We start from the raw sequence: 12,847 nt of genomic DNA, 5'->3' as shown, positions 1-12,847 counted from the left end.
AATGTAGTTATTTTTTACCCTAATTTCCCATCAGGATGAATAAAATCTGATCTTAAATAGAAGCAAATTGGCATGCTGGGTCAACATCCTAACCTAGCCTTACTTGGTCAGTTTGTATTGCATCCAGCACTGGGTTTCCAAATGGACCTAAATTGTTATTTTTGGCCCAGCGATTTTTAGAATGTACACATACTTATGCTATATGGCCAAAAGTAAGTAGACACCTGACAGTCATGCCTATATGTGCTTGTTGAACCTCCCATTCCAGATGTTGTTCCCCTTTACTGTTATAATAACCTCCACTCTTCTGGGTAGGCTTTCTACTACATTTTACAATGTGGCTGTGGGGATTTGTGTTCATTCAGCCACAAGAGCATTAGTGAGATCAGGAACCAATGTTTGGCAAGAAGGCCTGGGGTGCAGTTGGCTTTCCAGTTCATCCCAAAAGTGGTCAGTGGGGTTGAGGTCAGGGTTCTGTGTAGATCATTTGAGTTTTCCCACTCCAACCTTAGCAAACCATGTTTTCATGGACCTCGATTTGTGTACAGAAGCATTGCACACATGCTGGAAAAAGTTTAGGTTATAGTTCCAATGAAGGTAAATCATAATGATACAGCATGTGAGACAAATGTGTCATTTCAAATTTGTGGTAACATGAATGACCCACATATGGTGTCCACATACTTTTGGCCATATAGTGTACATATACCCAAAATCTTCCTTCACCACTATACACTGGGATCTGGCCACACCCTGATCACACTGTTAGGTCAGGCCGTGTTTTACTGCTACTGGAGCCACTAGTTTTACTTAAGCGGTGTTTGTCTCTGATGAAGCTGCCATTGGAAGTTGGTGTGGAAGGAGCACTGGGTAGCACTTCAGCAGGGCTGTTTCCACAAGCCACAATTGCTGGTCGATGATCATAGTTCATCCTCAAGAAATCCTCCCCTGTCCCCAGGTCATCTTGGCTATGCCGGCAGTGTCGCTCAGTGGCCAGGTTGGCTGAGTTCTGCTGGTGGGCCAAGTGGTTGGTGAAAGGTTGGTAGCTTGAGTGGATGGAATGAACATGGTGATGAACATGTCCAGGTGAGGGTGATCCTCTTCCTGATACTAAACACTGGTTAAAATCTGGAGGTGGGGTGCAGTTCTTGGTAGGATGTGACTGGGAGCTGTTTGGAAAGTTAGGTGCCATGGATGCAGAAACAGCTTTGCCGCTTTTGCTGTTGGTTTCACTGTTGCTGTTAATGGCACGGCTCTCAGCATATTTCTGGAAGCATCTCCTGCACTGCTTCCAGCCAAGGTGATAAAGCTCCAAAACACTGAGAAATAGGGACACGGCTGCCACCACCAGCATGAACACAATGAAGACGTTCTTCTCTGTAGGCCGTGACATGTAGCAGTTGACTGGGTTGGGACATGGCAATGTATCGCAGTGGTACAATGCCTTCAAAAAGATACCATATATCATATACTGGATCACAATGAAAGTCACTTCCATGACCAAGCGGATCAAGATGCTCAATACATAAGTCTGTAGCAGTGCACCTTTTAGGCGAATCTTGGCTGGTGTTTCAGAAGCTTTCTGCTCCAGGTACTCTTTCTCACCATTTCCTGGTTCCCCTCTTCCCTCATCTGCCTCACGCTCCTGCTCTTGTCGCCGTCGTTTCTCCTCCAAGCGCACAGTGTGCATGGCATGGCCCATGTAGATAAGTGAGGGTGTGGAGACAAAGACGATTTGTAGCACCCAGTAGCGGATGTGGGCAATGGGGAAGGCACGGTCATAGCAGACATTGGTGCAACCAGGCTGTTGGGTGTCACACATGAAATCGGACTGCTCATCACCCCAAGACGACTCAGCCGCTGTACCCAGGACCAGGATCCGGAAGATAAAAAGGATGGTGAGCCAAACCTTCCCCACTGAGGTAGAGTGCTCCTGCACCTCCTCCAGGAAATTTCCAAGGAGACTCCAGTCCCCCATGGTTCCTCAATGTCTATACTTCTGCTCCCTCTGACTGCTTCTAGGAGAAAAATGAGAAAAACGTAGCTCTGTTTAGTATCTTCAATGAACATTGCCTGTATGGAGACAGGGAAGCAGCACCAAAGCTAGATATGACCTGGCATGTGTTATTTGTTCAATTCTTCTTACTCTATTTAATTCAATCTGTAGGTGGCACTAATATGCCTTGGCTCTGCCATTTATTTTAGGATTATGCACACCATCAGAAAAAAGGCTGTTGTATGATCACATTTTTGTTTTGCAAAATACAGATAATGAAAACTGACACTCAAAGGTACAATGACCCCTAAGGTCTAACACCTTATGTTGGGCTTGTGTACATATACTGTAAATAATGATATATACATATATCACTAAACTAACCAATAAACTTTGGCCAAAGTTTCTCTTACACATACCACATTTAGTTGTCTCCCAACAATCCCAGATCTTTTGAACTAGCTTCTTAATCCCCCACAGCATTTGTATAACTTCACCTGGCTCCATCTGTCAGACCCTGTAAGACCATACTATAGATATGTTGTGCATGTATGTTAAGTGTGTGTCAGTGAAAGCGTGCACAGCCCACAGTAAAGGCACAGTGGGATGAATGTTTTTAATCCTGGCATGCTTATCCCTAGTCAATTCATGGTCAAGTTGGGTGAGGGCTGGCTTCTGTGGTCTTGGCAGGACAGGTCACAGGAGGATGATGCCAGGGGTATGGGAATTGCCCCCCTGCATAACTGATCCAAACCCCAGAGAGGGTGACCCTTTTAGTCAACAGTGCAGCTGTCTCCATACCATCTGACCTTTTTTCTTTTCCAGTATATATATATATATATATATATATATATATATATATATATATATATAAGAATGAGATACATTTGAGAAAATGAAATAGTGGAAATATTAATGCCATTTGAACAAGTGCATAATAACAATCTTTCTCTAAATCGTTCTGTCTGCAATGCCTGGGAAACTGGATTTAATCACATATATGTAGAGACAGATATGTGACATATAAATTATTCATGTCATTTTTTAAAAATTATACATTAAAGAGTAAATCTTGTAATCTAATTTAGTGAGATATCATCAAATAAAAATACAGAAAAAGAACCAGTGTCTAATGTTCATGGATGTTGTCAGTGTTACTTATAAAAACTACTAAAAACTACCAAATATGGTAAAGACTACTATTAAATATTTTACACAAATATTGTTATTAAGATATCTATCCATTATCTCATCTCATCTCATTATCTGTAGCAGCTTTATCCTGTTCTACAGGGTCGCAGGCAAGCTGGAGCCTATCCCAGCTGACTACGGGCGAAAGGCGGGGTACACCCTGGACAAGTCGCCAGGTCATCACAGGGCTGACACATAGACACAGACAACCATTCACACTCACATTCACACCTACAGTCAATTTAGAGTCACCAGTTAACCTAACCTGCATGTCTTTGGATGAAACCCACGCAGACACAGAGAGAACATGCAAACTCCACACAGAAAGGTCCTCGTCAGCCACTGGGCTCGAACCCAAAACCTTCTTGCTGTGAGGTGACAGTGCTAACCACTACAGTACACCACCGTGCCGCCCGCCATTAATATAGATAGCATTTAATGTATTTTTTTTTTCACATTAAAATCCTGTGAAGCTGCTACTTCAGCAAGGCCCTTACTTGTATCATGGTTCAGCATGCATGCTGACTCCATGGGCTTATGTGAAGAAAAGAATGTCACGATATAGTGAGCACATGTAAAATTTATGTCACAATAAGATTTTTTTCCTCTCTCTTCTGCCTGTGAGCCAAATCACAATTACAATGAAAACATTGGCGGGCCCTTTTTTCTCCCTCACCCCTGAAATTACGTATGCATTTTGTGTTGCCTTTTAAGATAAAAGGGTGGAGTTGCACAACTGTGTTTTTCCTTGGGGCAGAGCTCATTTCCTAGGCAGAAAAAATATTAACAGAAATGAGGAAAAGGTAAAATCCATTGAATGGCAGTCCTGCATTGTATTGTTTTTCTGTGGTATTTTTGAAATCCTATGAATATTAAAGACTTATTATAATCACAAATGGTTTACTGTCCCATTTGTAAATATGAGTGCTCATGTTGCATGTGTATGTGCACGCATTCCTACGAGCATATGTGTGTTTCAGTGTTACATGCATGCTTTAAAGTGCATATCACGGGTAAATTCAGGAGCAAGATCAATGTAATTCTCCTATTTTATATTAAACTTTGGTCAAATATCTGTCACATTTTGCATTTTGTGCAATTCTTTTACCTTGCGCAATACCAGAAAAAATCAGTTGAAATCAAGCCATTTGAGGCGAATTGGTCCGCCTCTGAAAAAACTTGGCATTTGGATTTCCTAAGAAACACTGATTTTTCGTGACGTCGCATGCGGGACGCCTCCCTCTGAATCCTACGTCAGCGCTGGATTGTTTATGAGAAAACGACCTGGTGGTTTTCTGCAAATTTCTTCAACGTTATCACGTAATTATTAAAATGGTTAACAGATCGTATCGTAGGAGGGTGTAGCAACACCAATCTTGATGGGATTAGTACTCATCGTTTCCCACATTGTGCTCAGGTGACAATTCCATATTTCAATACAAAATCGCTAGCTGCTAAACTTGGTCTACACAGGCTGTGCACTGAAACTGTGCAAGCTCACGCAGCCTGCTGGCGCTTCTGCAGGTGACGTCACGAATCTGGCTCCAGACTCCCTTGGGATTTTTCCCGACGCGTTTTGTTATTTTATTTTTTTCTGCTGTAGACAGATGGCCTTGTGCAAAATTACCCTTCTGGATGAGTGTGTAAAGGGACATTCTTTCATAGAAAAAAAAAAAACGAATTTGGTCCAGGATATGCACTTTAAACTGCCACCTCACATCTGTCCTGTACTAAACCCTTGCTTTAGCTAAACCCAAATATGGAGTCAGCTTTCAGAGGCTCTTTCATACATTTGTACTGCAGTCACATCTCAAAACAGTCTGAGTCATTAAGATGCTGAACCTAATCATTGACCAACACAAAGCGCAGCTGAGCAATATTTCAAGTATGTTGTTTGCACTTACACAAGATTTCTTATCTCAAACTTGATAACAATTAACTAAGGAGACTGTGAAAGTGTGTTTGAAGATATGTTTAGTTGAAATTAAATGTTTAGATGTGCAAAGCTCCGCAAGTCACAAATAAAATATAATTACTGAAAAAGAAATTAAAGCTGTATGTATTAACAGGCCCTCTGTATGCGGTAGCTGGGATGGAAATTAACCACATGCATGCATGCAGCTGGCTCTATGAGATCCATCCTTCAACCTCAATTAAGGCATTGTTGCAATGCCATATAAAACAGTCGGAGAAAAACAGAAGGATCTGCAGAACAATGCTATCTGAAATGTTTCTGAGGCCCCAAGCACCAATTTATGACAGAAGGAATTTCCTTAATACCAGAATTAATGTCCAATGCTGATGTGCTTTCACAAGTTTTAATGGCACAGGGCCCAGCAATAAAATAATGGCAGATAGCATGCTAATATGCACTGAAAGCCACTAAAAGCACACAGCAGTTTTAAATGCACCACTTTATGAGAAGTTAGGTTTAATGATTGAAACTGTATGTGGAGAATGGCCTTTTCAACTACACAGCATTTATTCATCTTAAGCATAGTGTCCTTATCAGTAAAAATAGAAACAAAACCAGGAGAGTTTAAAAGTAGACCGCCTTCCAGATTTTTCAAGTGTAGGTCATAAAAAAAAAAATTCCCAAAATTATTTTGGTTTAGTGGACGGAAAGCTACTGAATTCAAATCACAGACTTCCAATTTTATTATTATTATTTTTAAAATAGAACAATTAATGAATTTAAGGCCATGTGGCCCTAAATTCTCCACTATTTTTGCCTGCTTCATCATGACGCAATTCAAGATACTATGTCATGTATCATGTGGTGGGCTTTCCCTGTTTGCACAAGGCATTGTGGGATAAAAATTTGAACCAGGAGAGAAAAATGGAGGATGTGAGTCTGCGAATAAAACATGAAAGACCGACTACAGTCTCTACAATGGAAAGCGAGAAGAAATGATGTTATCCTGTGAAGGAATGGAAACGCAGGACCAAACTAATAAATATTAGCGGTCAGCGAGCACCTCGGTGTGATCAGCTGTTCGTTTAGCGACAGAATGATGTAACCGTCAGTGCACGGTCAAGGTAAACCTGTAGATGGAGGTAATGCAACACTGGATGCCAGCTGCTGTAAAACCCAAAAGAAGAAGAAGAAGGTAAACCTGTGCATGCACACACATACTTCCTCTGTCTGCTTGACTGCGTGAAGCGAGCGATTTCATGCACATTATTTGCTAGGGGAATCTCCTCAAATTAAATAACTTCCTAGCCACAGAATGGCCTGGATTTTAGATATTGCAGAAATAAAAATATATCACAATGACCAAATTTCAGAGGGAACTAAATTTCACCGATTTTATGAACTCGAAAGGCCGTCTAACTTTAACATTTACTCTTGATCTTGTTATTTCACTACTAGATGGACAAAGGCAGCTTAAAAATATTGACGATGCTTAAACCATCACAGATTATTTAATATTATTTAATTATGCATAATTACTACTTATTGTTTAAAGTAATTAAAGTGATAGTTCAGCTAAAGATGAACAATTTCCATTTAGCTCACATAACACTGATCAGACATGGTATGGTTGTTGTCTTTCTTTCTTTCTTTCTTTCTTTCTTTCTTTCTTTCTTTCTTTCTTTCTTTCATGCAGAGCTACAAACAACCAGTAGCAGCCATCTTGAAGCCTAAACCATGCATTTTTGTTTCCTCAGAGCACTCCTTGCAAATAAAATCTGGCAGGCCCAGAGTTTGAAGGGGGCTAAAGTTATGTTGGAAGTCATTTGTATGATAACACAGTTTACATTTGATTTTTTACATTTTTATTTTAAGCAACTGTTTAGGTAGAAATGGTATACCTGAGCCTGTGACAGATTGCATGATGATAAAATAAAAGCTGTAAGTTTCCTTTCCTTGTTAGTCTCATAACAGCGCAAAACTAATATTTGATGCAATGTTCAGATGAAAGTTTGCTTTGATTTTATCTATATTAAGCCATTCCTTTTCTCTCCATGTGAAACTCAGTAGGAAAAACTCTGATTACTCAGGAATCTCTAACAACAAACCAGTGGACTTCCTCTTAATGCATCCAACTGAATGAATCATGAAGGCCACTATAATGGCACAGGGTCTGATGGAGCTTAACAAAGTCAAGTGTGTGTGTGTGTGTGTGTGTGTGTGTGTGTGTGTGTGTGTGTGTGTGTGTGTTCGTTTGGAATGGCCTTGGTGGGAACAGAATGTTAGACACTTGGAAAACAGCAATGGGACGGAAATACCCATCTGAATCATTGGCATTACAGTCTCCGTCTTACCCTCTCCCTTTTCCCTTCTGTCTCCGCTTTTTCTTTTACATCATCCTTTTCTTCTTCTCTTAGGAAGCAATTTCAAACAATATGATTTCCTCTCGATTAGCTCTCACAGGAGTCACAGTGTGAAAGGATAACCAGCTCTCTTTCCTTTTTTCCCATAGTGTGTGTGTGTGTGTGTGTGTGGGGGGGGGGGGGGGGGGGGTGTTTCAGGGGTACATAGCGGGTCACTTGATGTAATAATATTTTATCATGCCAAGACAATGCATCTGACATTCCACCAGACAGCTGAACCTTATCACCAGGCATTTATGAGGTGTTTCAGGCAAGGGTCACTAAATATGCTGTTTTCTTCAAAATATGAACAATAGGAGGCCAAGACACACACACACACACACACACACACACACACACACACACACACACACACAGAGGTAGTCAGCTAGTTGAACAATGAAAACAGCACACACACACATTTTTGTACAATAACCTAAGGGGAAGGGAGACTGTTTACATCTTCTAATTAGACTCTTTGATGATCATCTGATAAAATCAGGCTCTATTTGTAAACTGTAAAGCAAAAAAGGAAGAGAGATAATCAGGATTGTTTGTGTGGATATTGATGAAGGCTGAATTGAAAGAAAAAGAAAGCACAACTTTATTCATCACACACTTGTGAAATTTCCTCTCTGCATTTAACCCATCTGAAAGAGTGAACACGCAAGTGAGCAATAAGCACACACACATACCCAGAGCAGTGGGCAGCCATGCTAACAGCGCCCGGGGAGCAGTTGGGAGTTAGGTGCCTCGCTCAAGGGCATCTCAGCCCAAGGCCGTCCCATATTAACCTAACCGCATGTCTTTGGAGTGCGGGGGAAACCGGAGCACCCGGAGCAAATGCACGCAGAGAACACGCAAACTCCACACAGAAAGGCCCTCGACAGCCGCTGGGTTCAACCCCAGAACCTTCTTGCTGTGAGGCGACAGCACTAACCACTTACACCACCGTGCCACCCACTACTTGATGTTCCTGTGTTATGATCTTTTTGATGAGCAAAACATTCTCCTGTTTTTTTTAAAATTATTATTATTATTATTATTTTTAATTTACTTAGCAGCATGTAAATAAGGATTTAGCAGAAACGAGAGCTTCTATTCATATTCATAATAAAACATGATGATGAACTTTGTTAGCTTACATGTTTTAAAGAGTAATTGACTGAGTGTACGTGTTTTTGTGTATAACTGTAAGTGATATTGTTAGGTTTAGCCTGATGTTAAATGATGATGACATGATGATATTGAGCCTTTTATGGATGTGGGCACTAACACTCGAGGCGGAATGCCCTGTATATGTGCGTAAGTAATGCCAGAGAGTGCACTGAGCAGTAAGTCATGTATGGTGTATGATGTATAAAGAAACTGTGCTGGAAAAATTTGTAAAGCCATATTTTAAATCACAGACGCTTGGCTTTGGGAATCTTGAGCCCACCAGAGAAGAAAGAGAAGATTTTTATCTACTATATATTATAAATAGCACTGTATATATGATTCTAGTGAACTGCATGATGTTTTTAATGCTTGACCAAAATATTAAGCTTTAAACTTTTTAGCTTTTAAGAAGATGCAGGAGAAAGAAAGAAAAGCAGTGTCTATCAAAGAAGCAGGCTTGTCTTGCCATATCAACTTTTGTTATGTGTTTTACAGAGGCACAAGGAGACTTGTGCAATTTTGAATCTTGTAAAACATATATCTATTGACACTTATGACTGAGTGTCAGTTTTAACCTGGATGAACCTCTGAACACGCTGTGTTCTCTATGAATATGTCACTGTCAAGTGATCGTAATAACAAAAATAAACTTAAGAATAACACACCACCCTATACCCTCCCCAGGTTAAGCAAGCTGAGAACGTTCCGGTAACGCTCTGTGAAGGTGCCAGGCTGTGCTGGCATGTCTTGCCTTGCTGGTTTTCCTCAAAGCACTGATGTTGCCGTGGGTACGCTGATGCTGAAACCATAAGAGGCTCTGTCGCGTCCATACATGGCCCCTACCTCTACCAGCTAAGGATAAATATTTACATAAGCCCATTCCCTCAAACCAGAGACGACCAGTGTCACACCACTGACTGCCATCACACTTACTTACCATGATGCAGTGTGAATTGTATCAAGGTGATAGTCTGATTGATCTGGCTGATTTTATATTCCTAAGGTACTGAGCTGGACCAGTAACTGAATATCCCACATCTATTACTTAAGCAGTCATACTCCTATAGCTTTGAGCTGCCCTGATTGAGGATGATTTCAAACAGCTTGAAGCAACAGAGAATCAGTTACATGAACTATGACAGCTGTAGGAAGGCCCTGAGCTTATTCTATACCCATAAATAACTCTCTGTTACTGGATACTACACACCATCATCACTTCCAACTACAGCATAAACCTGTGAGCTGTGAGTAAAGATGGTTTCATATTTGAACCTGCACACGGTGGTGATAGAGACTGAAAAAAGATAGCAGTTGTTCAAGACAGAATGTTTAATGCTGTCCCCCACCCCAGTGTCTGGGACGAGGATGAAAAGCTAAAAGTGTATCTGTGAGACTGAGATAGACTGCCACCGCCCCCAAAAACTCTAAATAAATAAACAAACATCATTGCTGCTTGTCACACAGATAGCCTTGTAGCTTTCCTCACAACATTTAAAGGATAATCTACTTGTGCTTGTCAGGTAACTAAGTGAATAATGACCTTAAAAGGAGGTTCAGTCATGCTCTCTGCTAACTCTGAACACGGATCTACAGTACAGTTAAAGAGACTCCTTCCAACTATTAAATACCAGCGAACATGTACAGCATTCGCAATTATCGCAAAAGAGACATAGCGTAAATAGTTTAGTGTACTGCTTATAATCTGCCGTCAAAATCAAATCTGCCGTTAAAGTCAGGAGATTGAACTTGTGTTTTGTATTAATGAAAGAAATCTCAAACCGCTGTTATGATTTACACTTTTGATTTACAAGGTTCTGCCTGACAAATCCTCACTTTTAAGATACGTGAAAGCTGATACAACTTTTTTTCATGTATATAGCATATTTTATTTTAACGTTAGCTAATTTTTCAAAGGCTTAAAACCTTATAATGCCTAGATCTTACTGCAATAAATATAACATATAGAATAACAAACACTGACTAATATTCACTTATGCTCCCCAAAATGTATGTTTTATGCAGCCGTTTACATATTATTAAATTGTGGATGATTTTAGAACTTATACACCATCAAACACATATACACACTGATTTTATACTGTTTTTAGAGGAAGAGTCTTTAAATTCAATTGCCTCAGTGTTTCTAACAATGACTGACCATGCCCGAGTCCACTGTGATGTTGCCGTTAGAGCCAATTAAAAAAAAAATTAATGGATTAAAGCTACATAAACTAAGTGGACAGACTGTGAATATTAACACTAGAGTGTGATAGGAAGTGGTTTACGCTCTTTGTACACAAAAAGCAAACTTTGGTAATCCACTATGTATACGCTTGTGATGGATTGCCATGCATAAGAAAAATAGGGAGATAGGAGACATGTGCTGACTTACTGCAACTAAAAGGGGTATTAATGGTAAATAATGGTACCATGTACAGTCCTGCGTTATATAGAAACTCAGACACTTTGCGGTAATGCATAGAAATGGTATAGAGCAAGGGTGTTAGTTACCCTGGTGAAAAATAAATGTGCTAAGTGTACTAAAATTTAGCATACTTTTGTGTACTTGAAGCCACACTAATCATCAATATACTTCAAGTGTGTTTATGATTAGTTAACTTGAGGCATGCTATTTTGGAACAACTAATTTTGTACTAAATATATTTTAATTGTAATTAAATTGTAGAAAAGTGCAACTTGAAGTGTATTTAGTGTACTTTTATGTGCTAAATTACACATAACTTTCACTTAAAGTATATTTTAGTATAATATATTTCTATAAAGTGTAATATAGCATAATTATTTTAAAGTGTGTTAAAAGTGTTAGCATGAAAGCGTGATGTTAGTCTACTTTTTATATATTTACAAAAAGTACAATTTGTGTAAGTACATTTTCAATATACTATTGAAAATATGAATATACTTTAAATACAATAAAGTACATTTATTTTTCACCAGGGTAGGATTAATTTGTATGTTAATATACGGCAACTTTTCTATGTAACACCTCATAAATGTAACTTGCTTGGAGGGTTAAGGTGCATAAGTGCTATTAAGCAAATATGCATATTTTAAACCGCTTTTGTATCTTCATATATTAGGATCATTCTGCGATCCTAACTTTAGACTCTTAAATGTGTTAAAGTTTAACACTTTCACAAACTTTAGTGAGACTTTCCCAGCAGGTTATGCTATTGATTTTTCAAAAGGTGCTATAAAACAGTCCAGAATGATATGGAAATGTGAGAAAAAAAAATGACACAGCTAAGCATTGTGCAAAAGTAAGAAACACTTAGTACACAACACCCATTTAGATTATTTGTGAAACCTTTTACATTTTTCATCTATTTTTTCAGAGCTCTATGTGTTTTTTCCCATATTCTAATTTCCACAAGGCTGAAACTACAACTATATATAGAGAAACACATATGATTTTACATTGCTTCAGAGGACGAGCCTTTAATCTCTAATCTTTTCCCAGCCACTCTGACATTTCCCATCTGCTCTATTCACTCTGCAGCAGCTCAAAGTGTGTTTAAGAAACAGCAGGGACCATTTGACATACGCAACCCCTAAGACTATAGAAGAGGAGCTCATCATTACCTGTCCCACTGATGTCTCAATAAAATAGATGAGTGTGTATGAGAGCAGCTCAGCGTCCCTGCTCTCGTTTCCTGAGGATGAGGAGGAAAGTCCTTATCCTGCTGCTCCGGGGTACTTGGGGCTCTGGCCCGATGGTGCCTGCTGGGTATGATGGACAATGATGCACTCTGTAAAGATCTGCAGATATGCGTATGTGTCTCTGGTGATGATAAGTTGCTCCTTCTGCTCTGAAGCTTGTGACACACTCTCCTAGACTTGTGGGAATGAGGGCATGAGTGTGGGGCAAACAGAGAAATACTGGGCCATCTCTGGGAGTGTTTCCTATCACCACCCCCCATGCAACACCCCCTCCCCTTTGCCCAGGACATACACAAGCACACACACATCCTCCTCCCTCTTCTCTTCCTCCTTCTCTTGCCCCACTCTTCTTGCTGACACTTTACTTTGGTGAGAAGAATACCACAGTGTAAGAAAAGGAAGTGAGATTGTATTGGAACACAATGGGTGTTCGACTCAGGCTGCTTCTAAAGTTTTAGTGCGTCTGGTCCGCACTGGTGTACATGTGCCTGAGTGGGATTACGT

At 39.9% G+C, this 12,847-nt stretch overlaps 1 protein-coding gene across 1 annotated transcript; it reads right to left on the bottom strand.

Moving 5' to 3' along the window:
- Window positions 1–12,499, bottom strand: gja5a (gap junction protein, alpha 5a). Its single transcript, XM_060928681.1, has 2 exons — window positions 12,266–12,499; window positions 1–2,018 (listed from the first exon to the last, which is right to left on the bottom strand). Exon 2 carries the CDS (start codon window positions 1,976–1,978, stop codon window positions 758–760), a length of 1,221 nt encoding a protein of 406 aa, XP_060784664.1. The 5' UTR covers window positions 1,979–2,018; window positions 12,266–12,499; the 3' UTR covers window positions 1–757.
- Window positions 12,500–12,847: the final 348 nt, after the last annotated feature.

Source organism: Neoarius graeffei, chromosome 9 (assembly GCF_027579695.1).
Source record: "Neoarius graeffei isolate fNeoGra1 chromosome 9, fNeoGra1.pri, whole genome shotgun sequence".
Lineage (NCBI taxonomy): Eukaryota > Metazoa > Chordata > Actinopteri > Siluriformes > Ariidae > Neoarius > Neoarius graeffei.
Note: the sequence above shows the minus strand (reverse complement) of the source record. Positions and strands in the feature narration are given on the sequence as shown.